Source organism: Orcinus orca, chromosome 1 (genome assembly GCF_937001465.1).
Source record: "Orcinus orca chromosome 1, mOrcOrc1.1, whole genome shotgun sequence".
Taxonomy (NCBI): Eukaryota; Metazoa; Chordata; class Mammalia; order Artiodactyla; family Delphinidae; genus Orcinus; species Orcinus orca.
Window position 1 is genome coordinate 158,533,443 of NC_064559.1, and position 26,407 is coordinate 158,559,849.

General features: G+C 36.7%; 1 protein-coding gene and 1 long non-coding RNA gene across 3 annotated transcripts in view; both read right to left on the minus strand.

Moving 5' to 3' along the window:
• The window catches only part of ALG6 (ALG6 alpha-1,3-glucosyltransferase), a 60,149-nt gene that overhangs the window by 8,152 nt on the left and 25,590 nt on the right, over positions 1-26,407 (minus strand). For both annotated transcript variants that reach the window (XM_033409008.2, XM_033409005.2), the window contains 9 exons: positions 25,865-25,954; positions 24,648-24,736; positions 22,768-22,850; positions 21,627-21,691; positions 17,764-17,949; positions 17,042-17,177; positions 14,213-14,298; positions 12,720-12,804; positions 9,445-9,515 (listed from right to left, as the gene is read on the minus strand). In XM_033409008.2, coding sequence (XP_033264899.1) covers positions 9,445-9,515; positions 12,720-12,804; positions 14,213-14,298; positions 17,042-17,177; positions 17,764-17,949; positions 21,627-21,691; positions 22,768-22,850; positions 24,648-24,736; positions 25,865-25,954 — 891 coding nt within the window. The remainder of the gene's footprint in view (positions 1-9,444; positions 9,516-12,719; positions 12,805-14,212; positions 14,299-17,041; positions 17,178-17,763; positions 17,950-21,626; positions 21,692-22,767; positions 22,851-24,647; positions 24,737-25,864; positions 25,955-26,407) is intronic.
• Positions 743-9,438, minus strand: LOC125963380 (uncharacterized). The gene is made up of 2 exons (XR_007475264.1): positions 6,638-9,438; positions 743-6,294 (listed from the first exon to the last, which is right to left on the minus strand). It is a non-coding gene; the product is annotated as an uncharacterized LOC125963380 (long non-coding RNA).

A 26,407-nucleotide genomic window follows, 5' to 3' on the forward strand; every position in this document is an offset into this window, starting at 1 on the left:
GAGAAGGTGTCAACTCCTCATAATAACTGGAAAACTTCCAGTATCCATTAATGAAACATTTTTTCCCTATCATACAAACGCAGCTCAAAGAAAGGATCAAACAGAACTGAACATTCAGAGAAAAAGAGCTTTTTCACATATTTCATCCTACTTGGTAAACATGAATATCCTACTTGGTACAGTGGTTTTCAAACTTCTTTTTTATGATCTTCCATATGACATAATGCTCAGCTAAGTTAAAAACTAAAAGACAGGATCATCATCTGCCACTGCAGAGAGGACAACAGAGGCAAGGAAGAATTATAAAGGGTTGATGATGGTAGAATAAAAGAAAAAAGGACAAAATGAGTAGGAAGAGGCTACATGAAAAGAACAATAGTGTAGGAAGAGGAAGCATAACACCAGTAGATGGAACCACTGGCTTTATCAGAAAGCTGTGTAGGGTCATAGGTCCAAGCTCTGTGACCTCCTTGGTACTACCCCTGGTTGCATTACCTTCTGGATTCAACTGTGGCAATGCTCCAAAAGAAGGGTCTAGTCAGAAGACTTAAGTCCTACCTAGTCCCATCCCTGCCACTTACTTACTGTTTGACTTTGAACAAATGATTAATTTAACCTTTTTCTTATGTGTAAATGGAAATAATAACAATACCTTGGATTGTTAAGTAGTTGAAAGAACTCTTCTGTGAGTATTATCTAGTGTTTATTTTTTAGTAAAACAAGAATAAAATAACTTTTTACTAATGGTGGTAGTTGTTGAATAATTATTTTTGTTGTTATTATTATTGGTCTCCTTATTTTAAAAGGTTTAAGTATTCTCCTTTCTTAGAAGGATGACTCTTCCTCATGTCAGCTAGAGTATGAGATGGGAGGCCTAGGTTTATAAACTGATTGAAAACTACTGCACTAAAAGAAAATACTAGAGGACTTTCAATTTCATTGCTTTATGCTTTTATAATTGGAATGTATTTTTGTTAATTACAAGCACACAGTAGGTGTTCAATAAACATTATTTTCTGTTTCTAGGTCTTAATTCTTTCCCACTTAATCATTCGGTATTCATTTACTGAACATAAGCATTTATTGAAAATGTAGTATGTAAAAGCACTGCTCTGAAAGGAATGCAGTGATGAATGTAACTCAGCCCTTAACTTCTAGGTACTTAATATTTATAATCAAGCTGCAAAATCGCCCACAACCTCAACCTCTTCTCTGAACCCTTCCTTTCACCACCTTGTTCAAAACAAATCCTGGTTCTCTCCCGCTAAGGAAAATGCTGCCCCTCTGCCCTGTCCATTGTGCCTGTTCTGCTATTGTTTCCACAGCCTTCAAACAATTTAAAGGCCCTGAGAAGGGACATAACCTCTTTGCTCTTCATCAGTACTTCCACACTACTCTCCCTCTCCCCACCTTAACAATTTCCAGCTTTGAATCTCCTGTCATCTGGCTGTATATCCCCTATTATTCCTCATCTTTGTTATCATCCACCAGCCTCAAGGATCACTTCACTCATTACTCAATAATTTCAACTTCTTACACACTGTCACTGTCTACAACCCTACTCATCTCAATTCTTGGCAATTTTAACGTACACATAGATGATCTTCCAACACCCAGACCTCTCATTTGCTGGAACTCTTCTCTTCTAGTGATCTCATCTTCAGTCCTGCACTTAGGGTCATATGCTAGACTGTAAGCCCTCCATAATCACAACTCATCAGTTGCATTCTGACTACTATCTCCTACCTTTTCAGTACTCCAACAATCCCCCCCAAGACCTTCGATCCATTGTTCCTAGCACATTTTCACTTTGCCTCACTATTTTAATGGCCTTTTCCCTTCTTACCCAGGTTAAATTCTAAGATCAATCATAATCACTCCCATGTATTCAATCTCAAATCCCAAGCAAATGAGTTATCCTCACTAGACAAAACCATAAACCTGGAAATACCCAACTCTCCACCTGCACTTACTCTGGCCTTACTGAGCAACTGCTCTGGAGGAAAACATTTACCCGCACTAACTATTCTCACTTTAAATACATGATCATGATATTCAAGTGTCCAGCAATTAGTATATATTTCCCTAGTCTGTTCATACTCTGTGTCTCCTTACAAAGATAATTCCACCTTCTCCTCTCTTCTCATATTCCCAACAGCTCTAACCCACTCTTTCCTAATGACTTTGTCCTCCATTTCAATAAGAAAACTAAAGCAATTAAAAGAGAACTTTCACAGATGTCACCATCACATCTACTCTCTTCCCAGCATCTGTACTGATACAGTGTGTTCCCTCTTTTTATTAAGATGAATGATTCATGCATCTGTCCACAGCCAATCCTTCCATTTGTGCTCTAGATCCTACTCCACCTCTGTCTCTGAAGGACACTGCTCCAGCAACTCTTACCTCTCCTGTATCATCAATGTTCCCTCTTACTGACCATTCCCATGCCATTATCTCTCCTATCTGAAAACAAATAACAAACCTCTTTGACCCCACTTTCTCTACCAGTTATTGCTTAATTTCTCTGCTCTCCTTTTTGGCAAAACTCATCTAAAGAACTGCCTACCTATCTCACACCATATACAAAACTGAACTCAAAATGGATCAAAAACCTAAATATAAGAGCTAAATCCATAAGTTCTTAGAAGAAATATGAGGGTAAATATTACCTTGGATTTGGCAATAGTTTGTTAGATACAACATCAAAAGCACAAGCAACAAAAGAAAGAATAGATAAATTGGATTTCATCAAATTAAAAATTCTGTGCATCAAAGAACACTATCAAGAAAATCCAAAGAATGGAAGAAAGTATTTGTTAATCATATATCTGATAAAGGTTTAATATTCAGAATATATAAAGAACTTCTAAAACTCAACAAGAAAGAGAAACAACCACTTAAAAATTGGACAAAGGATTTAAGTATTAGGCATTTCTCTGAAGAAGATATACATATTGCCAACAAGGACATAAAAAGATGCTCAACATCATTAGTCTTTAGAGAAACGCAAATGAGAACCAGAATGAGATACTACTTCACACCTACTAGGATGGCAAAAACAATAACAGACAATAACAAGTGCTGACAAGGATGCAGAGAAATTGGAACACGTATAATTACTGGTGACAATATAAAATGGGATAGCTACTGTGGAAATTAGTTTGGTGGTTCCACAGTAAGTTTACAGAATTATTATATGACCCAGAAATTCCACTCCTGGAGACCCAAGAGAACTGAAAACAAGTGTTCAAACAAAAACGTATACATGAATGTTCATAGTGGCACTATTCCCAATAGCCAAAAGGTGAAAACAACTCAAAATGTCCATCAACTGATGCATGGACAAACAAAATGTAGTATATCCATATGATGCAATATTATTCAGGCATAAAAATGAAGTACCAATACATAGTACAACATGGATGAACTCTGAAAATATTATGCTAAGTGAAACAGGTCAGAAACAAAAGGCCACATATTTTATGAGTCCATTTATATGAAATATCCAAATCAGGCAAATCCACAGAGACAAAGTAGATTAGTGGTTACAAGGATTAGGGGAAGGGGAGAACGGGGAATGACTGCTTACTGGGTACGGGGTTTCCTTCTAGGGTGACGAAAATATTCTGTAAGTAGACAGTGGTGGTGGTTATACAACATTGTGAATGTACTAATAGTGTATTTCACCATTTTATATATATATATATATATAATATACTTAAATATATATATATATATATATATATATTAAAGAATCATCTATACTTATCTTCAATTCTTCTCTTCTCATTATGTCTTAAACCCACCCCAATCAGGCTCTTCCCTGCATCCCTCTACCAACACTAGCCTTTTCTAAGTGACCTAGAAAAGTCACTTTTCATCAGTGACTTCCATTTCACTATGGCAAACAGTCTATTCTTAACCCTCATCTTATTTGACCTATTAACAGCATCTGATACAACTGATCACATCATGTCCTTTTTTCCCCAGTTTTATTGAGATGTAACTGACGTATAACATTGCACAATGTGAACAAAGTGTACAATGTGATGATATAGGTATATATTGCAAAATGATTACCACAATAAGGTTCATTAACACATCCATCAACTTAAAGTTACCTTTTGTGTGTGTGTGTGTGCCCTTGTGTGTGTCTGTGGTGACAACTTTTAAGATCTACTCTCCTGGCAACTTTCAAGTATACAATACAGTAAGTCCCCTACATACGAACAAGTTCCACAGTGAGAGCACGTTTGTAGTCCGATTTGTTTGTTAGGTCCAACTAAGTTAGCCTAGGTACCCAACTAACACAATCGGCTATATAGTACCATACTATAATAGGTTTATAATACTTTTCACACAAATAATACATTAAAAAAACACAAAAAATAAGGAAAATATTTTTAATCTTACAGTACAGTACCTTGAAAAGTACAGTAGTACAGTACAACAGCCGGCATCCAGGGGCTGGCATCGAGTGAACAGGCAAGAAGAGTTACTGACTGGAGGAGGGAGAAAAGGTGGGAGATGGTAGAGCTGAAGGATCGTCAGCAACAGGAGACAGAGGGCAAGCTGCAATTTCACTCACACGTGACGCTGAAGGAATGCACATTCGCATCCTTGAAAGTTCGCAACTTGAAGGTTCGTATGTAGGGGACTTGTTAACTTTTGCTAACTACAGCCAGCTACAGTGTATGCTGCACATTAGATCCCCAGAACTTATTCATCTCATAACCGTAAGTTTGTACTCTTTAACCACCTTCACCCATTTCCCCGCCACCCCAACTCAGGCAACCACCAACTTACTCTGTTCCTGTGAGTTTAGTTTCGATGCTTCTATGTCTTAACATTCCTCATTTAAGTGAGCTCATACAGTATTTGTCTTTCTCTCTGTCTGACTTACTTCATTTAGCATAATGCCCTCAAGGTTCATCCATGTTGTTGCAAATGTCCTTCCATTTTTTTTCTTTGGCCACGCCACAGCATGGCAGTGGGATCTTGCTTCCCCAACCAGGGATTGGAACTGTGCCCCCTGCAGTGGAAACGTGGAGTCTTAACCACTGGAGGAAGGAAGTCCCCAGGATTTCCTTCCTTTTCTATGGCTGAATCATATTCCTTTGTGTGTGTTGGAGGGGGGAGTAATACGCCACTTTCTGTATTCATCTGTTGACAGGCACTTCCATGTTTCCATGTCTCAGCTGTTGCAAGTAATGCTGTGAAGAACTAGGGGGTAAAGATGTCTCTTCAAGACAGTAATTTCATTTACTTCAGAAATATTGCTGGGTCATATGGTAGCTCTATTTTTAATTTTCTGAAAAACCTCCATACTGTTTTCCATAGTGACTGCGCCAATTTACATTCCCACCAGTAGTGCACAGGGTTCTCTTTTCTCCACATCCTCATCAGCACTTGTTATCTCTTGTCTTTTTTTTTTTATAAATTTATTGATTGATTGATTGATTTTTGGCTGCGTTGGGTCTTTGTTGCTGTGTGCGGGCTTTCTCTAGTTGCGCGAGTGGGGGCTACTCTTCGTTGCGGTATGCGGGCTTCTCATTGCGGTGGCTTCTCTTGTTGCAGAGCATGGGCTTTAGGCATGCAGGCTTCAGTAGCTGTGGCACTTGGGCTCAGCAGTTGTGGCTCACAGGCTCTAGAGCGCAGGCTCAGTAGTTGTGGCGCACGGGCTTAGTTGCTCCGTGGCATGTGGGATCTTCTCAGATCAGCGCTTGAACCCATGTCCTCTGTATTGGCAGGCAGATTCTTAACCACTGCACCACCAGGGAAGCCCCTCTTGTCCTTTTGATAAGAGCCATTCTAACAGGTGTGAGGTGATATCTCACTGTGGTTTTGATTTGCATTTCCCCGATGATTAGTGATGTTGAGCGCCTTCTCATGTACCTGTTGGCCATCTGTATGCCTTCTTTAGAAAAATATCTATTCAGGTCCTTTGGATTATTTGTTTTTTCTACTACTGAGTTGTATAAGTTCATTATATATTTTGGATAATTAACCCTTTATCAGATACATGATTTACAAATATTTTCTGCCATTCCACAGGTTGCCTTTTCATTTTTTTTTTCCTTTTTTTTTTTTTTTTTTTGCGTTATGCGGGCCTCTCACTGTTGTGGCCTCTCCCATTGCGGAGCACAGGCTCCGGACGCACAGGCTCAGGGGCCATGGCTCACGGGCCCAGCCACTCCGCAGCATGTGGGATCCTCCCGGACCGGGGCACGAACCCGTGTCCCCTGTATCGGCAGGCGGACTCTCAACCACTGCACCACCAGGGAAGCCCGCCTTTTCATTTTGATATTTCTTTTGCTGTGCCGAAACTTTTTAGTGTGATGCTGTCCCAATTATTTATTTTTGCTTTTGTTCCTTCTGCTTTTGGTGTCATATCCAAAACATCATTGCCAAGAACAATGTCAAGGAGCTTCTCCCTTATGTTTTCTTCTACAAGTTTTATAGTTTCAGTCCTTACATTTAAGTCTAAGCCATTTCAAGTTAATTTCTGTCAGTGGTGTAAGACAGCAGACCTTGTTATCCTGAAAATTCCTTCTTCACTCAGCTTCCAGGACACCAACTCTTGTGGTTTGCATCCTACCTAGTTGGCCATTCCCATTTGCCTCTTCTCCCAGACCTCTTAGTATTGTGTGGCCCAGAACTCAGTCTCTGGTGTTCTTCTCTGTCTATACTCACTTCCTTGGTTATCTCATCTAGTCTCATGACTTTAAATGTCATCTCTACTGAGAAATTACTAATTTTATGTCTCTGGCTCAGTCTCTCTCTGGACTCCACTCATATATCCAACCCAGACTTGTATTTAAATACTAACTCAACACCTCCACTTGATGTCCAAAGACACATCCAACACTGAACTTGGGAACCTCCCACCTTGTTCACATCTAGTGTAATCCTGCTCCACTTGCAGTCTTCCCCATTTCAGTCAATGGCCACTCCATCCTTCCCGTTCCAGGCCAAAAACCATGAACACACCTTTGATTTTTCTCTTTCTCTCACATGCTATATCCAAATCATCGGGAAACTTTCAGGCTCTACTGACCACTTCTCACCTCTTCCACTATTATGATCTTGGTCCCCATCGCCACCATCTCTCAACCTGGATAATGGTGATTGCCTTCTAAATGGTCTCTGTGTTTTCTACCCTTGCTCTGTACAATCTGTTCTTGACCTGCCACCAGAATGATCATTTTATTTTTTAACAGCTTTATTGAGGTATAACTGATAGACAATTAACTGTACATATTTAACATGTATAATTTGATAAGCAAAGTGATCCTTTTAAAACATCAAGTCACGGGACTTCCTTGGTGGTGCAGTGGTTCAGAATCCGCCTGCCAATGCAGGGGACACACGTTTCAATCCCTGGTCCAGGAAGATCCCACATGCTGTGGAGCTACTAAGCCCGCACGCCACAACTACTGAGCCCGCGTGACACAACTACTGAAGCCCGCGCACCCTGGAGCCCGTGCTCTGCAACAAAGAGAAGCCACCTTAATGAGAAGCCCATGCACCGCAACAAAGAGTAGCCCCTGCTCGCTGCAACTAGAGAGAAATCCCGTGTGCAGCAACAAAGACCCAACGCAGCCAAAAATAAAAAATAAACAAAACAAAACAAAAAAAACACATCAAGTCAGATCATGCGTCTTCCTCAAAATCCTTCCGTGGCTCCCCGTTTCCTTCAGAATAAAAGCCAAAGTTCCCAATATGGCCTACAAGATCCTATATAATTTACATGCCTGTTACCTCTTTAACTTCACCTCCTATTACTTCCTACATTGACCACTGCACTTTGGCCACACTGGCCATTCTGTTGTTTCCTAAACATATCAGTCATACTCCCATCTTAGGGCCTTGGCACTGGCTGTCTAGAATGTTATTCTCCCAGATATCTACTTGGCTAACCCTCACCTCCTCCAGTCCACTCAAGTATCTCCTCAACAAGGCCTACCTTGACATCCTTGTTTAAAACTGCAACCTGCACTTACTCCTGTAACCCCAGCTCCAGTACTCCCAACTTCCCTTATCCTCTTTTATGTATCCTTCATGACTTTTATTACCTGCTAACACATTATTTAATTTCTTATTTTTATTTAATTATTAGTGTCTGTCCTTGAGAATGAAAGCTAAGAAAGTAGGGATTTTTGTCTGTTTTGTTCACAGATACATCCCAGGTGCATAGAACAGTATCTGGCAAATAGTAGGCCCTCAATAAATATTTATTGGATGAAATATTTGTTTAATGATAGCTTAGCTGGAACCAGGTCAAGAGGAACTTTAAAATATTTGATCAAAATTATATTAAAGTCATGCACTGTTATGAATAATCTAGGTACAGTTGTAGAGTATGAACTTCCAGAAATTCAGGGCCCACGAGCTAATCTGAATGGTCAGATTATAGGTCACTCACTGATCGAGCTCCTTTCTCTGGAGTAGCAATCCTGGGGAAGATTATACATGTTTGAAAGCAATACCTCTCCATAGTTCCATCCCCTGGCACTAGGGATTTGCATAGGGTCAGCCTAGCCTCACATAACAGTGGTCAGATCTAACTCAAGTTTAGACTTCAGGGGATGAAATTAAGCTGCCCTCCCAGTCTGCAATGGTACGAGACTATTTTTTTCGGAGGAAAGAAGGCTTCCCCATAGGCCAGCCCCACCTACTATAAAGCTCTGCACTAAGGTTTTAGTTCAAAGCTCCACCTAATAAAAGCAATACACCCTTCCATTTGTCATTAGTCATTTCATACATGCATCTTCCACAGGAACCTAGCAAACACAGGGTGAGGGGTGTGGCAGGCATGGGTGGGATTGATCTTGGGCAGGATTCAAGTATTCCAATGTGTTCTGGGCAAATACTATTTTAATATTGGGATAATATACCCCCAACTGCCACTCAATTTCTATGAAGAACAGGAAAAAATTTTAATGCTCCTAAAAAAAAGGAGTGTGGTTAGGGATTGCCAATAGTGTCTAAACAAAGGTTTTGACAGAAGAACTAAAAAGGAGGCAACATATAAAAGCCTCTAAAGAGGTTGATGGAGAGAACAGGCCATTGAATAGATGTGGAAATGAATGAAATGAAAAAGGCAAAGAAGACACACAGGCTCCAACCTAAGTAGAGCCTCTTTGGAAGACAGTTTTTATTAGCATATAGAAAATATAAATGAAAAAAATAGGAAGAAATAAGATATCAGAAATTATTCCATAAAATTTCATCAGTTTAAAATATATCATAAAGAAGTAAAATTGTAAGAGATCATCATTCTGGAAAACGTGATTTTATGAAATAATTTTATGAAATTATGTAACATTTGCATAGTTTTGATTTGCACTTAGGTGATTAAATGTAAGTAATAAATTTATTTACATATTATAAACACATCACAATAAACAAATAAAACATACTTGAAACATTTTTACTTACAATGATACCAAAAGAATGGACTTTTCATGTACTTGGAAAGAAAATAGAAAGAATGACAGTGCACAGCTAACCTTAAGGAAAAAGGGGACAAAATCAGATATAACAACTTACAAAATATAATATCAATTTAATTATGAATCTGACTAAAAATCATTTCAAGTAAAATTTTAAAGTTTAATATAGCTTGTAGCTAGAAGGAAAATATATACACAACTCTAATGTGCATAGTATTTTATTCAAATTTAATAATCAAAATATTTTGAAAAATAATTATTATAAAGCTATACCTAACCATCTACAACAAGTTCATTGAGTCTCAGTTATTAATAACAAAACTACTAAATAATCCAGACACAACAATCATACCTTCATCCTCCCTTGGAATCTCTGACAATTTAAATTAAAAAGCATGAAGGACAAGTAAGTCAAAATCTAAAACTGGCAAAGTAAATCCATTTTAGTGTTTTTAAAATGTGCACTTCAATAAAATATATTCAATGTTCTATAAAGTAATCACTTGCTATTTGGGATTTTAAATTAATAATGACTTAGATCTATTTTCAGGAGTTTATATTCTGCATATTAGACATTTATCTATATACATCCAATCTAGTTGCTCAAACAAAAAACCTGGATCACTATCTTGTACATGCTATACATCCAATCCATCAGCAAATCCTATCTACACCATCTCCCAAATACAATATCCACTGACTTCTCTCCACTCCCCTCTGCTGATGGTGGCAGAGGAGTGGTCTAAGCCACGCCCACCTTTCTGCTGGGCCACTGCAATAACCTCCCAACTGGTAATGCTCCTGCCCCCGACAATCCATTCTCCATTTAGCCACCATATCAGATCATGTAATTTCCCTGTTTAAAATCCTCCAATAGCTTCCCATTACACTTAGAATAAAATCCAAACTCCTACATAATCTGGGTCCTGCCTTCCTCTTCCAGTCTTTCTTACTGTCTCCTTCACTCATTTCACACCAGCCACTTCATATTTGTCCCTTTAATGCTTTGAACATGCCAAATGTGTTCCTGCCTGGAGAAAAAACTTGCTTTTGTCAAGTCAGAGCCCAGATCTTCTTGTAATTGGTTCCTTCTGATCAATCAATCATTCAGTTCCAGGATGAAATGTCACTTCCCTAGAGAGGTCTTCCCTTACTCAATCTGAAGTAGTACCCCCCTAACCAAACCCCACCAGCCCTCTTTTCACATAATACTATTTTCTTCATAATCCTCATCACTCCCAGATATTTTCCTGTTAACTGATTTATTTTGTTTATTGTTCTTCTCCTGCCACTAGCATGAATGTCCCCCAATTAAGAGAGCAGGGATATTAGCTGTCATTCATTTATATGCCAATTCCTAGAAGAGGACCTGACACATTAGAGGGCACTTAATAAATACTACTTGAAAAGATATAGATAAAAGTAACTTTGCTGCTATAGATATATTAGTATTCATACTATCAATTACCTTAATTATAGACCTATATTAAGAAATAATTCAATCTAAATTGAAAGGAAAAAAACACTTTAAAATAATTATAATGGGAAATGTTTTAAAGCTCTCAGAAGTATTCAATAAGAATTTAAAACATTATCAACAAAAATAAAAATAAGTCATTAATGTCTTTTTTATTTTTTAAACACAATGTCTGGTATTAAAACACAACAAACTAAATAAAATTAGGAAGTTAAGAGAAAGAAAATGCTTTTTCTGCTTCATAATCCTAAAAGTAATCATCTCTAACACTGCTAGTTACCGAAACTCTGAAATTCCATTCCATCATCTTTGAAATATACCTTTATTTAGCATAATAAATAACCATTTTACATAAGCTTGCAAATATTTCAAGTTAGGGCTACTGAAGACGTCAAAATATTACTAACCACATCCCTCCTATTCTAAACATTCTATAGAATATTAACTATAGATGACTTACTATGCTCAGAGTTCATTCACAGAATGAAACAACAGACATCATCAATAAAAAGGTAACTTTAAAAAAGAGGAACATGAATCTTTTTGCACTGTGGAACCGATAAGCACTTTTGAAATATTTGACTGACATGCTCTGTTCTGGCTTGTTTTTAGAATGCAATATAAATAAGTGGCAGTCCCAGAATTGAAACCCCAATTTCTAAAATGTTGTCCCTTTAGGGAATTTCCTGGCAGTTCAGTGATTAGGACTCCATACTTTCACTGCCGAGGGCCTGGGTTCAATCCCTGGTGAGGGGAACTAAGGTCTCGCAAGCTGCGTGGCATGGCCAAAAATTTTTTTTAAATAATAAAAAATAAAAGGTTGTCCCTTTATAAGTCCACTAAGACTGACTGTTTTCATAAACTAACTCTTCTTGATATTTTAAAAGGATATCCTTTAAATGTCATTTTATAGACCAAGGTACACAGGAACAAATTCTAAATACCACAGAAATACAACCAGGAGGAATCTGTAAACCCACGCAGAGAAACCCTAAAATATAAAATATATACCCGATCCATGTTCCAACTGATACAAGTCATGTTCCTAAAACAGAGATCTGTTCCCTCTCCTTCTCCAAAATCTTTTTTGCTCCTCTCGCACACAAATCAGACTCCAAATTTTTCAGCCCAGCATCCAAGCTCTTACATAATTTGATTCTTTCTGACTCTTCTCTCTCACTATATCCTCTCCTAACCTCAACACACACATACCCACGTAAAAGTTACACAAATTTCATTGGTTAATAGCTGTTCCCAGATCATTCCCTATCCCCTCCCACATCTGTACCTTCAAGCTCTTCCTCCTGTCTCGAACTCTCCTATATTACATAACCACCTATTCCAAATCTTGCCCAGTTTTCAAAATTTGGCTCTGATCCCACTTGCTTTAAGAAATAGGCTAAAATAGGCTAAAATCTGCCCTCAAAGTAATATCTCCTTTTCCCACACTATCACAGCACTCCATCGTACCTGACAGAACTTAATACCGTCTGCTTTAGAGCATAATAATTTAAACATGTCTATCACCACTGTTTTCTTCTTTGTATTCCCTCACTGACCACCACAAAGAAATTAAATAGTTGTTGAATTAAACTGAAAGATTCTGATTGCTCAGCCTAGTGCAAAACAGCACCTAAGTACGTCAGACACTCAGTGTTTGCCAAATAAATGAATGTCTTATGTCTCAATCCAATAATCCTGTTCAAAGCAGGAAAATAATTATCTGTATTTTTAAAAGATCAATTGCAGCAAGAATTAAGTATCTAAAGTAATGAGAAACTTACCAGAGTAAATCTGAATCCTCTGGGAGAGGGGTGAAGTGTCAATTTTATACATGCAGGAAGCAGGCTCAAAAATGTAAAACAAAAGCTAAAAAATTAATAAAAATTAGACATTTGTTTTCTTTATAAAGGTATATAGCTAAAACAAAGAAACAATTTTTTAATGTAAGGGTCACATTACTTATCAACTTAAGTTGATTTCAAATTAAAGTTTTTTATGTATTAAATAATAAATTCAAGACCAAATAACATTTTAATAAAATCCATACACTGAAATATGTACACACTTTAATATATACATGATTATATAAAATAGAACAAAATATTATAGAACTAAATATTGCTTATGTTTTTTTAGTATTTAGTATCAATAATGGAAAAGATACAAAGATAGCTAAAAGTCAATTATCAGACAAGAAAACATAACCAGGTATAAAGAGACAATGCTATATTTGTAACACAACCATTCATAAAAGTTACTCACAAGAGAACCTCTTTGGCCCTCAATTTCACAAAAGTTGATTATCTGATTTTCAAGCCCATGACAAATCAGAAAGAACAAGCTAGAAAGAGAGTGGGAAGCTGCTAGAGCTTCTCCTTGTGATGGTTGATGGGCAAGGAGGAAAAAAGAACTCAACGAGCAGAGGAGTCTGGAGCCACTTAGTACCAAGGCAAACAGTCTTCGAAAGCCCTGAAAACAAGTATTATAATGCAAAACAATAACTAATTTTCCCACTTGAGGAGGCTTTGTGGCTTCAGCTCGACTAGTCTGCTTCCTGTTACGGTGGGCTACAAAGGATACTCTCCAACCAAAAGAACTGGAGGAAACAGAAAGGCAGCACACACACACATACACACACCTCCCAGTTATTCAAACACTAATGTTGGTGCTGCTGTGAAGAGATCTGCAGATGTAATTAACGTCCCTATTCAACTGATTTTAAGTTAATCAAAAGGGTGCGGCCTTGGGTGGTGCCTGAATCACCTGGAAGCCCTTTAAAAGGCTTAGGCCTTCCCTGAGATCAGACTCCAAACAGCAGTGGGGTCAGTACAGCTCTTCCTTCCCTCTAGATTGCCCCTCCTGAATGTCTGTCTTATGGACTGGCATTCAGTTTGCTTAGCCAGTCCCCCACAATTGTATAAGCCAATTCCTCATAATAAATTCACACACACATACACACACACAGTGATCTCCTACTCATTCTCCTTCTCTGGTCGACCCTGACTGATACACCGCTGAAAATTATGACTCTTCAAGGTTATGTTAAATCATGTTTAACACACTGTTTAAGGAAGACGGAAGTAGGTAACAGTAACTTTCACATAAAACGTTTCAAATAAAAAAGTTCTGTTATACAGAGCAATGAGTTTACATTATGTGGAATATTCACTAATGAAGACTACCTTACTCCCTATGATGCCAGATAAATGAGGTATTGCCACGACACTTTTAGAGTAGCTTATAAAACACTATATACAAACTTGGTGTCTCTTACCTCATCATTAACTGGATGTGATGTGGCAGAATATCCCTGATCTTCAGAAAGACACTGAAGGTGCACCAAATATTGGCTACTTTATCCTTAAAAGAAATTTGTTAGTTTTACATTCTAGTATAATTGAAAGAAATCTTAAACTCCATGAAGTACAGCCCATAATCTCTAAATAGATAAACTTTGGGGTCATGAGAAGCGCTTGTTCACAATTTCATAACTAAGTTGATTAAACTCTCTAAGGAACACACACACACACATTTTTCGCAATAGGAGGTGATCTAGCCAACCATAATTTAGATGCGCCCAAGAAATACTTAATATTTTTCGAAGAGCAGCACATTATTCCTAAATACTGAAGTTATTCATCTTTGGAAATTAGTTTCTAAGAAATCTTTACTTCATCTAATGTAGAATACATATTGTTTGACCCATTTTACCACACACCTGAAATCAGAGTAATCTATTAGCTAATCTCCAAAATATACAAACAGCTCATGGAGCTCAATATCAAAAAAACAAACAACCCAATTAAAAAATGGGCAGAAGACCTAAATAGACATTTCACCAAAGAAGACATACAGATGGCCAAGAGGCACATGAAAAGATGCTCAACATCACTAATTATTACAGAAATGCAAATCAAAACTACAATGAGGTTATCACCTCACACCAGTCAGAATGGCCATCATCAAGAAACCTAAAAACAGTAAATGCTAGAGAGGGTGTGGAGAAAAGGGAAACCTCTTGCACTGTTGGTGGGAATGTAAATTGATACAGCCACTGCGGAGAACAGTATGGAGGTTCCTTAAAAAACTAAAAGTAGAACTACCATATGACCCATCAATCCCACTACTGGGCATCTACCCAGAGAAGACCATAATTCAAAAGAACACATGTACCCCAATGTTCATTGCAGCACTATTTACAGTAGCCAGGACATGGAAACAACCTAAATATCCAATGACAGATGAATGGATAAAGAAGATAAATATATACAATGGAGTATTACTCAGCTATAAAAAGGAATGAAGTTGCATCATTTGTAAAGATGTGGATGGACCTAGAGTCTGTCATACAGAGTGAAGTAAGCCAGAAAGAAAAACAAATACTGTATATTAACACATATATGTGGAATCTAGAAAAATGGTGCAGATGAAACTATTTGCAGGGCAGGAATAGAGACACAGACATAGAGAATGGACATGTGGACACAGAGGGGAAGGGGAGGGACAAATTGGGAGATTAGGATGGACATATATACACCACCATGTGTAAAACAGATAGCTAGTGGGAATATGCTATAAAGCACAGGAAGCTCAGCTCAGTGCTCTGTGACGACCCAGATGGGTGGGATTGTGGGGAGAGTGGGAAAGAGGTACGAGAGGGAGGGGATACAGGTATACATATAGCTGACTCACTTCATTGTGCCACAGAAACTAACACAACATTGTAAAGCAATTATACTCCAATTAAAAACAAATAAATAAAAAGAAAGTAACTATCACCGGCAACTGTACCATCCTACTTCCCTCTGTCGGGCCAATGAAATTGCTCTTCAGATTTTGAGGGCAACAAGTGAGTGAAGGTAACCAACAGCACCATCAAAAGTGTATGACACTCATTTTTATACCTATCATGATAAATACCATTTCTGAAATACTAGGTTAGCCAAAAAGTTCGTTTGGGTTTTCTGTAAAATATTATGGAAAACCCTGAACTAACTTTTTGGCCAACCCAATAGAAGGCAAGGCAAATAACCAGGCAGCTTACATGGAGAACTAAACTCTTCTTTATATAGGTATTAAGGTTAGAGGATATATAAAGAAGTTAGGAGCACAATTCTCAAAGTTCAAATTACAGCTCTGCCATGCAAAAGCTATATGAATCTCTGACCTCAGTTTTCTGATCTGTAAAGTGGGTATAACAGCTACTTCAGCACTATGGTTAAGGATCAAACAAAATTACATGTGAAGTGCCTGGTACCTAGTAAGAAAGTGGTGGTGATAGCAATAGTGGTTATTTATGATTATCAGTACTATCACTATCATCATCCCCATTGACATACAGGGCACACATTTCTGTTCCTTCACAACACCAAATTCTTTCTTAGCCTCTTTCAAAATGCTGGTTCCATCCTCCCACAGATCCACTGAAAGATACTCTATAGCATTTCATATACTCAAAAACTAGAAAGATATATATGCTTTTCTAATTCTTTTTAAAAGAAATATTTATTCAAAAGCAAATTATCTATAAATATGTTGTCTCTGTCTAACTTTATTAAAAGACCTTTTTGTTTCAGAAAAATGGTTTAATTTAAGTACTAACTCTAAATCAAATTATCCATGCAATAAAAATTTAACAAGAGTGATTAAGCTGGCATTAAATGAAATGAAATGAATGATTCTCATTAAAAATTACTATGGATGAAAGCTATATACCTCATAAGGAATTATGAGATCTTTCTGAAGCAAACATGATTATTAGTTTAATAAATAATTTCCTAGGACTAAAAAAAGAATATAAACCAAAAAAACCCCACAAAGCTGTTACCTTTGTAGCTGCAACTTCTCATGCTGTCTTTCATTATGAACCCTATTTCATTAGAAAAATGTATAACTGAATTATGGATCTCAGGATGACATAAATATTACCTATTTGTACAATGTACTGGAAAATGCCAGATGAGCTATAGCTTATGTACCAGATTAAATAACTGGCAAGGAATGACTGCAGAGGAGAGCAGCTGAAGTGCTTCTACATGAAATCCCCAAAGGTCACAGGGAAGGTACTGTAACAGAAAGGAGCGAGAGAAGTTTTTAAACATGCCTCAAATAATCCACGATCAACTGGGAAGAGTCTTCTTAGAACTTGCAGGGTTTGTTCCCTTTCTGTAAAGAATGGCAGCCAGCAGAGAATGAAGGAAGCCACAACAGTACAAGCCAGTTTAATCAACAACACAAACCTACAACAGAAACAAAGGGAACTGGTAAGATAGAGAGAGGTTAGTAATTCTGAGAAATCAATCTGCGTCTCATTACTATAAATATAATAAATGCAAATGTATAGTCATGTATAGTAAAAATGTATAGTAAAAATCTATGCCACCAATACGGGTTTAAGATGAGAGTCTACTTAAATCAGAGTTAAGAAATTCACGACTATTAAGATGTGCAATTCCCCAACAAGAAGACTATCACCATCCTTCTTAACATTTAACTTAGATGCCATTCCTATGCAGCTATGAAGAAAAATGTCAAATTGGGATTTCTAATAAGTATATAATGTAATATGCTCTAAAGGGATGAAATCCTACAGCAATGTTCTAACAAGCCAATTCACATTACCTCCAGTAAATATACATCGGTCAAAATATTTCTCTAGTTAGGAAGATTTAAAATACAATAATATAGAACATGACTTGATCTCTCTTTCCATTTACTCCATAGCCACCAACACATTAATGAGAAATCACCAGAAGACAAAGGTAAGTATGCCAAATAAATTATCTGAAGTAATTTTTTGAATTCTGTTGTTTAAAAGACACTCACCCTTTTCCTTTGAGGCCTTTCTTAAAACACTTGCCAAGTAAAAAACAAAAAAATGGCAAGGAGTGGTAAAGTTCCATCTGCTTATAATTTATAGCTAAGCAAAACGCCAGGGACCCCAGCAGGTCCCAGTCGTAAGATACTCCAAGAACACCCCACAAGGCAAAGCCAAGACTCACAGAATTATATATGTTCCTGTGTCAAGGAATTATCTCAATAATTAAAAGAGATAGATTTTGCATTTTATAGAACATTTTTCTTATGTGATTTTGTAATGATACATTATAATGAAAACGATTTCTAAATAAAAGCTGAAAAGTATTGAATTGATAAACAAATTTGAAATTATATGTAGTGGCTTCAAATATATTAAATCTACTACTAAACAGAGCAACTGATTTGTTTAGGTTTAAAAGAGCTCTAAATAGTTAACACATAGCTTTGTTTTCTGCTAGGCTATTTCACAATATTACTATAACACATACCAAAATCAATGCTCCAAAAGTTAAAAAAAAACACCAAACTTACTGATATCACTATTCTTCCTCTATAATATGCATCAATAATATAAATTAATATATGTGCTTGATTAGAAACTAATAACACTTACATGAAAACAATATCACAACTAGATTTTCAGTTGAAAATGGTGAGCTGAGTACTCATGTTTACCTCCTCTCCTTCCTGAGACCCCCTTAAAATGATAGGGAATTTTTTTAAGTATAAATTCACAGCCATAAAGGGAACAGGAAGACGCATTACAAGAGATGAAGATTTCAACACATTTCTAGAAGATGGAAAGAGGACAGAGAAGTGGCAACAAATAAACTAGAAGAAGCCACAGCTTAGTGAATGCACAGAGGAAGTTCAGGCTAGCAAGGAGCCAATCCACCCTACAAGCCCCAGAGAACTGCGGAAACAAGCAGGTTGGAGTGCTTGAGTATGTTGAAGAGAAAACAAGAGGATGCACTGAAAACTCCTAGATGGAGATGTCAAATCCCACCTCACTCCTTTGCAAAGATTATCTGGCAGCCAAAACATTTACTACCAGGCAACAAAAGAAGGAATATTTCTCCAAAGAAATGGAATAAACTATCTGAGCAACTAGTGTAGAAGTCAACACTATAGTGCAAATTCCTCCACATTGTGACATTTAAGGATCCCAGAGTACTGGCCAGAATCCTGCCATGTACCCTATAGTGGACCAAATGTATAGAAAGCTCACATGCAGCTTTCTCTTCTGCCTTATTCTTAGAATAAATACACCAGGATCAAATAGACATATAAGGAACACCTATGACAGAAAAAGGACCAAAGTGAAGAGGAGAAAAGACTGACCCCTAGGAGAATGGAAATAATTCAGGGAACAGTGGGGAAAAAAAAGAGTAAACTGAAATTTAAGATATTAAATGCTTAACAGAACAAATGAAATTTAACTGAAGTGTTACTTATAAAGCAAGACAATCTTCAAAACTATAACGCAAAATGACAAAGAGATGCTCAAGATGGAGGTGAAAGATCTAATATCCGTCTAGTAAGCTCAAGAAAGAAGGGAGAGAATTATCAAAAAAAATAATTTATGAGAATTTCCCAGAACTGAAGAACATGAGTCTTCAAAATGAATGACCCATAGTGTCCAAAACAACTGTCAAAAATACCTTTGCCCAAACAAATCATTATAAAATCAGAGCCCGAAAAGTAACAAATAGGAACAACAAAAGCAGCAGCAGTAACAGTTAGTAATAGCAATAAATATTTATGTAGTGCTTAGTACCTCCCAAGTACTGCTTTAAATGCTTTACAAATATGAATTCATTTAATTCTCAAAAAGCTTAAAAAGTAAGAGTTAATATCATCTCCATTTTACAAATGAGGAAAGTAAAGTAAATAGTGGTTTAAAAAAGGTGTCCCTACAAAATGACATAATCCCCAAAGCTTCCAGAGTTTGATTCAAATCACGGAGAAGATACCACTACGAATTTACCAGAATGGTTAAAAGGAAAATAACTGACAACTGGTGAAGGTGAACACCTGGGACTCCTACATCATTGCTAACAGGAGTATTAACTGGTAGATCATGCTTAAAAACCATATGGGAATATCTAAAATTAAGCAAGTGCACACCCTATAATTCAGCAATTCCACTCATAAGAAATATATTTACATGTGTACAAAGAGATATTTACAAGAAAGGTCAAAGCAACATAGTCATCATAGCCAAAACCTGGAAACACTCCAATGTCTATCTAATAAAATCATGTGTATTCATGCAATAGAATATTATAAAGCAATGAAAGAGAACGAACTACAGCTACATACAACTACACGAATAACTCACAAACAGAATGTTGAACCAAAATCACCAAGCACAAAGGAATACCTACTGTGTTGTCTTTTTTTTTTTTTTTTTGCGGTACATGGGCGTCTCACTGTTGTGGACTCTCCCGTTGCGTAGCACAGGCTCTGCACGCGCAGGCTCAGCGGCCATGGCTCACGGGCCCAGCCGCTCCGCGGCATGTGGGAACCTCCTGGACTGGAGCACGAACCCGTGTCCCCTGCATCGGCAGGCAGACTCTCAACCACTGCGCCACCAGGGAAGCCCTGTGTTGTCTTTTTCATAGAAAGTTCAAAAAAGGGGGAGAACCAAACTATAGTACTAGCAGTCAGTTACGTGGCTATCTTTGAGAAAGGAGGAGGGAGAACTACTTGGGATGCGTACAGGTGTGGTTTTGGATACTGGCAATGTTCTATTTCTCGACATGGATAATAGCCAATTCATTTACATTTTGTGTACTTCTCTGTATGAGAATATTTCAAAGTAAATATAGTATTAAAAAAATCTTGTAGGGCTTCCCTGGTGGCGCAGTGGCTGGGAGTCCGCCTGCCGATGCAGGGGACACAGTTTCGTGCCCCGGTCCGGGAAGATCCCACATGCCGTGGAGCGGCTGGGCCCGTGAGCCATGGCTGCTGAGCCTGCGCATCCGGAGCCTGTGCTCCGCAACGGGAGAGGCCACAACAGTGAGAGACCCGCGTACCGCAAAAAAAAAAAAAAAAATCTTGTAAACAACTTTTTTCTTTTCTTTATTATCAGTGTTCTTGATATTATCAAACTATCTAAAAGCCATGATCCTATAATGCCAAAAAAAAGGGCTCAATTAGGAAAGAGGACTGAATAAAAAATATGATGGAAGTAACTACCTATTTGAATATTTTTGCAAGTCCTTTGACAGATACACATTTTAATTTTATAAGTAAAACAGACTGGCACCAAAAGGAAAAAATATTAATTAAGCAATCATGGTGTGGATTGTTTATTTTCCTTTGGGACAGATAGTAATATTTAATACATTAGAAGACAAACTGGAGAGCCATGTACAGATTTTATCAACTTTCCTCTATAATTTGTTTATTTGAATGTTCCTTATTTTAGGTATCAAAAATTACGCACATAAAATCCACATAGATTTATTCAATTTTAGTTTCCTAAAGCTCCCAGCTACCACTATCTGTTCAAGAAACATTTTGTTTTAAAACTCAAAAACTGGAAGACTGTTTTTGTCAGCATCAGAAAACATTTACAAAAGATAGAAAATGTTTCACCTTCTCAGAATTAGCTCCAGAACACCTGATCAGTTACCAACATTCTGTTCCCAATCCAAACAGTTGTGATAAAACATTGCTACTTTTAATTTGTACTTTACCCTTCAACTAAACACTTGCTGAAGAGATTCTTTTACCATTTTAAAAATGGTTTATATAAGCAAGAACCCTAGTAAATAAGACATTACTAGATGACAACATTATACAAACTGAGCCTAGATTTCATGATATGCATCTGACTTCATTTCTAAATTAGTAAAGGATACTGAAAATGTCCATAGTCGATAAGAATAAGGCCTGGATACAGCAATATGCATAATGCATTAGCAATCTGTAAAGAAAATTATCGTGAAATAAGAAAGTAATCTGTTACTTGAATCAAACCGGGTAAAAGTGTAGTTTCATTTAACACAGTAGCAAATGTTCCCCTCTTACCTTCTATTTATCGAAATACTCCATTTTTATAAAGCAACTCTTTAAACACTAAAGTCTTCATGGAAGTGACATAGTATACTTCAGTAAAAAGGAAAAAAAATCCCTAAAAGGTGTTTGTCTGAGAAAGCACTTTTAGATATACAAATCAGATAAATTAATCTAATGATTAATCTATATAAAATGACCAAAGAGAATAGTCATGGGACTTCCGTGGTGGCTCAGTGTTTAAGAATCAGCCTGCCAATGCAGGGGACACGGGTTCGAGCCCTGGTCCAGGAAGATCCCACATGCTGCGGAGCAACTAAGCCCGTGCGCCACAACTCCTGAGCTTACACTCTAGAGCCCACAAGCCACAACTACTGAGCCCATGAGCCACAACTATACTGAGCCTGCACACTTAGAGCCCACGAGCCACAACTACTGAGCCTGCACACCTAGAGCCCGTGCTCTGCAACAAAGTGAAGCCACCACAATGAGAAGCCCGCACACTGCAACGAAGAGTAGCCCCAGCTCACCGCAACTAGAGAAAGCCTGCACGCAGCAACAAAGACCCAATGCAGCCAATAAATAATAAATAAATAAAATTCTAACACAAACCGTTTGATTTTTTTTAAAAAAAGAGCATATTTGTTAACTGTGAATATGAGAATATATCGCAACTTTTCAAAATGACTTTCAGTTGTCATTCTCACAAGCCAACTCAAAATTCAGATTTACCAGTTAAGCAATAAATTTAGCATGCTGTGCAATTCAGCAGTATATAACTTCTAAAATTCAGTGCATCTTATTACTATATTTGGACATTAAAATAATTACTCTAAGATAAGTTAATGTTTCTAAATGAAAATTGACAGAAGATATACTGTTCCCTATTATCTATTCCCAAAAGCATGACTTCCTTAAGCTCTACACTTAATAGTTAAGGCAATAAAACATTTCAGAGATGAAATGTCAGGTTACTTCAAAACATACCTTTTTCTTAGTTGAGATTTCTTTTAAACAACAGCAGTACAAAACCACTGCAGGTATGTAAATCAGCAAATCAGCAATTAACACTGAAAAAACAAGCAAATGATTTTATGCGTTGAGTCCATCAGGGTCTACTATAACCTATTAACAGCCTTCCTCCAACCCCGAGTGGAAATTCTATTAACACGAGGTTCCTACCCACTCTGGACAAGTCCTTTCCACGTTGAGCACTTTCCATTCCCTTCACCTGTGCCTAATTTCAACTGATACAGTACTAGAGTCTCTTAATTTTCTCTAACAAATTCACATATTAAATCAATTAGCTGTATCTAAAACCAGTTCTCTCTTTGCTCTGACTTGGACATAAAAATTAAGAATACTCAAAGCAAGGGAAGGAAACTTTTATTTTCCCCTCAATATCTGTATACTCCAAATTTTCTGATGTGAACAATACCTCAAATGTGGAGATGCATAGGAGAATCTTTTTTAATGTGAATATTTATAAAAATTCATAAATTTTTGCTAATTAATGCCTACAAAGAGCTTGATAGGTCCAGGTGAGGAGGAAACTGAAAAAAAGTGGGAAAAAAAATAAAGCAATTCATAATTCTGAATGTTCAGTCCTTTTAGAACAAAGAAAAACTAATATATTAAGTTCTTCAACAGTACAACATAGCTATCCAAAAAGCCTATTATTTTCTTGTACCACACATATATATTTGTGCACAATAAGATAAATGATAGTAAACTGTCAGTGTTAGATGCATGCAATCCTATTTGCAGCTCCAGATGCCACATTTTAGATGACACTGACAAACTGTAACATATTTGAAGGAGCACAACCGGAGGCCTCAAAACCATAATCACATTCAAGAAACTGGTCGTCTAAGAAACAGCTAAAGTATTTACGAATGTTCAACCTCGAGAGGGGATGACTTCAAATGTCTGGAGGGTGTTAGATATATAAAGGATCGGACTTGTTCTATGTAGCCCAAGGAAACAGAACCTAAAATGACTAGTGAAGGTTCAATATAAGAAGGGAATTTCTAAAAAAAAAGGAAGGAAATTTCTAATGACTGGGGCTCTCTGAAAATAGAATAGAGTCTCTAAAGGCTGTAAGTTCCCTGCAGATACAGATACTGGCTCAGAAGCTAAATATCATGTGGTGAGTATGTGGTTCAAAAAGGATTAAAGCATTTGGGAAGAGGGAGTGGTGTGGGAGAGGGAAAGACAGGCAATACAGGTTATCTCTTGGGCCTGATATTCCATGACTGGATGAATAGTAAAGAGAAGAAACCCTGACTAGATTTAGACTAATTAAGGAAAAGACCCAGGCTAGCATTAAAGCCTAAGTCTTGTAAAGCTTTTAAAGAAATTTAAGCTTATTACTTTCAACTTTTAAACAGCACACAATAAATGCTCAATAAACATTTGTTTTAAAGATTAATTTAGCAACACTGCAAAGCAATACAATGTATGACATACAGCTGTAATTCACTGTAAAAGTGAAAGGGATTTATTAAAGCAACAGCCTAAACAAATAAAACTTTAATTTAGAGCTAACCAACTTCAGGTGAGCTATTAATATTAGCCTCACTTTACTAGGCCTCAGTTTCCTCAGCTTAAAGTAAGGATAACAACAGTATTTACCTCATTTGCGTGTCCAAATTATTAAGAGAGATAATAGTAAATGTAAAGCACCCAGAATTATTAGTTTCTACCCTTTTGTTTTTTAGCTTACATATACATTTGCTCACATATTATACATATATATGCATATTTATAGTTACACAACTATAAAAGTAAGGACAATAATAGAACCTGTCATCAGTTCAAAAAACATTTTAATCAAATTTTACACTCAATGCCTATTGCTCTTTTACCTGTTGCACGCATGAAGAGCTTATGTGCCTGACTCTCATATCCACGTGATGTATGGAGAGCAATCCAGTCTGGATTTATAAACTTTGCCCTGCAAATCAAACATATGTACATGCACTTTATTCCCCATTACTTTTAGCAATAAGGACATCTGAGGACATATGAATCTATTCTGAGAAGTTGCCATTGCTCCTATAAAGCAATGGAGTTAAGGCTTAAGCTTTACTCTTTGTATTTAACCATGTGAAACTGACTAACGCTATCAGAATCTGCCATGCTTATCTTCCAACAAACCCATGTAGCGTGTTACCTAAAAGCCCTACCTTCATGATTCTTCCAGTGTGAAAACAATCTGATGTCACATTTCATTTATTAAACATCTACTTTGTAAAGAGCAATACACTAATATTGACAAGAGGATCATAGTTTTATAATTTATAATCTTTTCAGTTATCATAATAGGCTACAATAAATAGCTATTAATCATAAATCATTGCATAAAACTGAACATAATTATTGAAGATAAATTAAGTTTTCAATCATATTACATTCTCCAGAACACTGCAAAGTATATCTGATTATCCTGAAGTTTGGAAACTTATTTTTAATCCAGGACGCTAATTTTTACAAAATATGAAATAGAACAAATAAAATGAGTTCAGAAGATAATGTGAAGAAGTTCCTCAAATTTCTGCTGATACACTTCAAGACAGAGTAGAACTGGTTCTCCACTAAATAGAAGCACCTAATCTTCCATAAACCATTCCATTTCTGTAAAAGAAAAAGGAATTCCAATCCCGATCTTAAATCATAAGTGAAACACTACGGTACTTCTGGTTTCTTACTTGACAGGTTAGTCAGAATACCATTTAGACCTTTATTTCTCATCTACTTTGGGCCATTCCAGGAAAAAAGCTTTTCTATGCACAACTAACCATATTAGATATATTTCTCAGTAATCCATGCGTAGTTGGTAACATCTCTACTTCAAAACAAAGCTAGATTTTTGCATCTCTTTCTAGACTTTCCTCCAAAAAAATTATGAAAATAGTCAAACTCTGATAAACTTTCCTATAATCCAATTATAAAGGTATGGTGCTCTACAAACCATAATACAATAGTAGCTACAAACGATTTCTTCTCTATTCAACAAACTCTTCCTTACTACATCTGCTAAGGGTATAAATATTTAAAGTTATGTTAAGGAAGAAAAACTTACACATATGCACATAAAAGACTATGATAAGCTGTAAGAGGTGGATAGTCCAATCCCCAATACTGTAAGTTGTTATCACTGCCGTTAAAATACCTGAAGAAAAAGGAAAAAGAAAGCGCCATTCCAACAATCAATATTCAAGAAATACTTATATTTAACATCTCACTTCATTTAACTTAATTAACATGAAAAAATGTTATACAAGGTTAAAAAAAATTCACCTAAACTTCTCCCCTCTCCTAAAAATTTTTGTGAACTCACAATTAAAAGTTGTTATTGAGTAGTGTGACTAAATAATTTATTGTCTAAACCAAGGTACTCTTAAGAAAGAAGCTGTAAATAATTAAGCCATAACAATAGAGGCAAACCAAGATTCTCACAGGCAAACCGGAACTTGTTAACACTCTACTATTAGTAAACTTAATGACCAACACTTATACAAAAGAAAATATGCAACAAAAAGAGAATTTGCTTCTGACAGTCTAAAAAATTAAAGAAACAATATGAAATAACAATTTAAATAAAAAATGAATGTCAAAGACCACG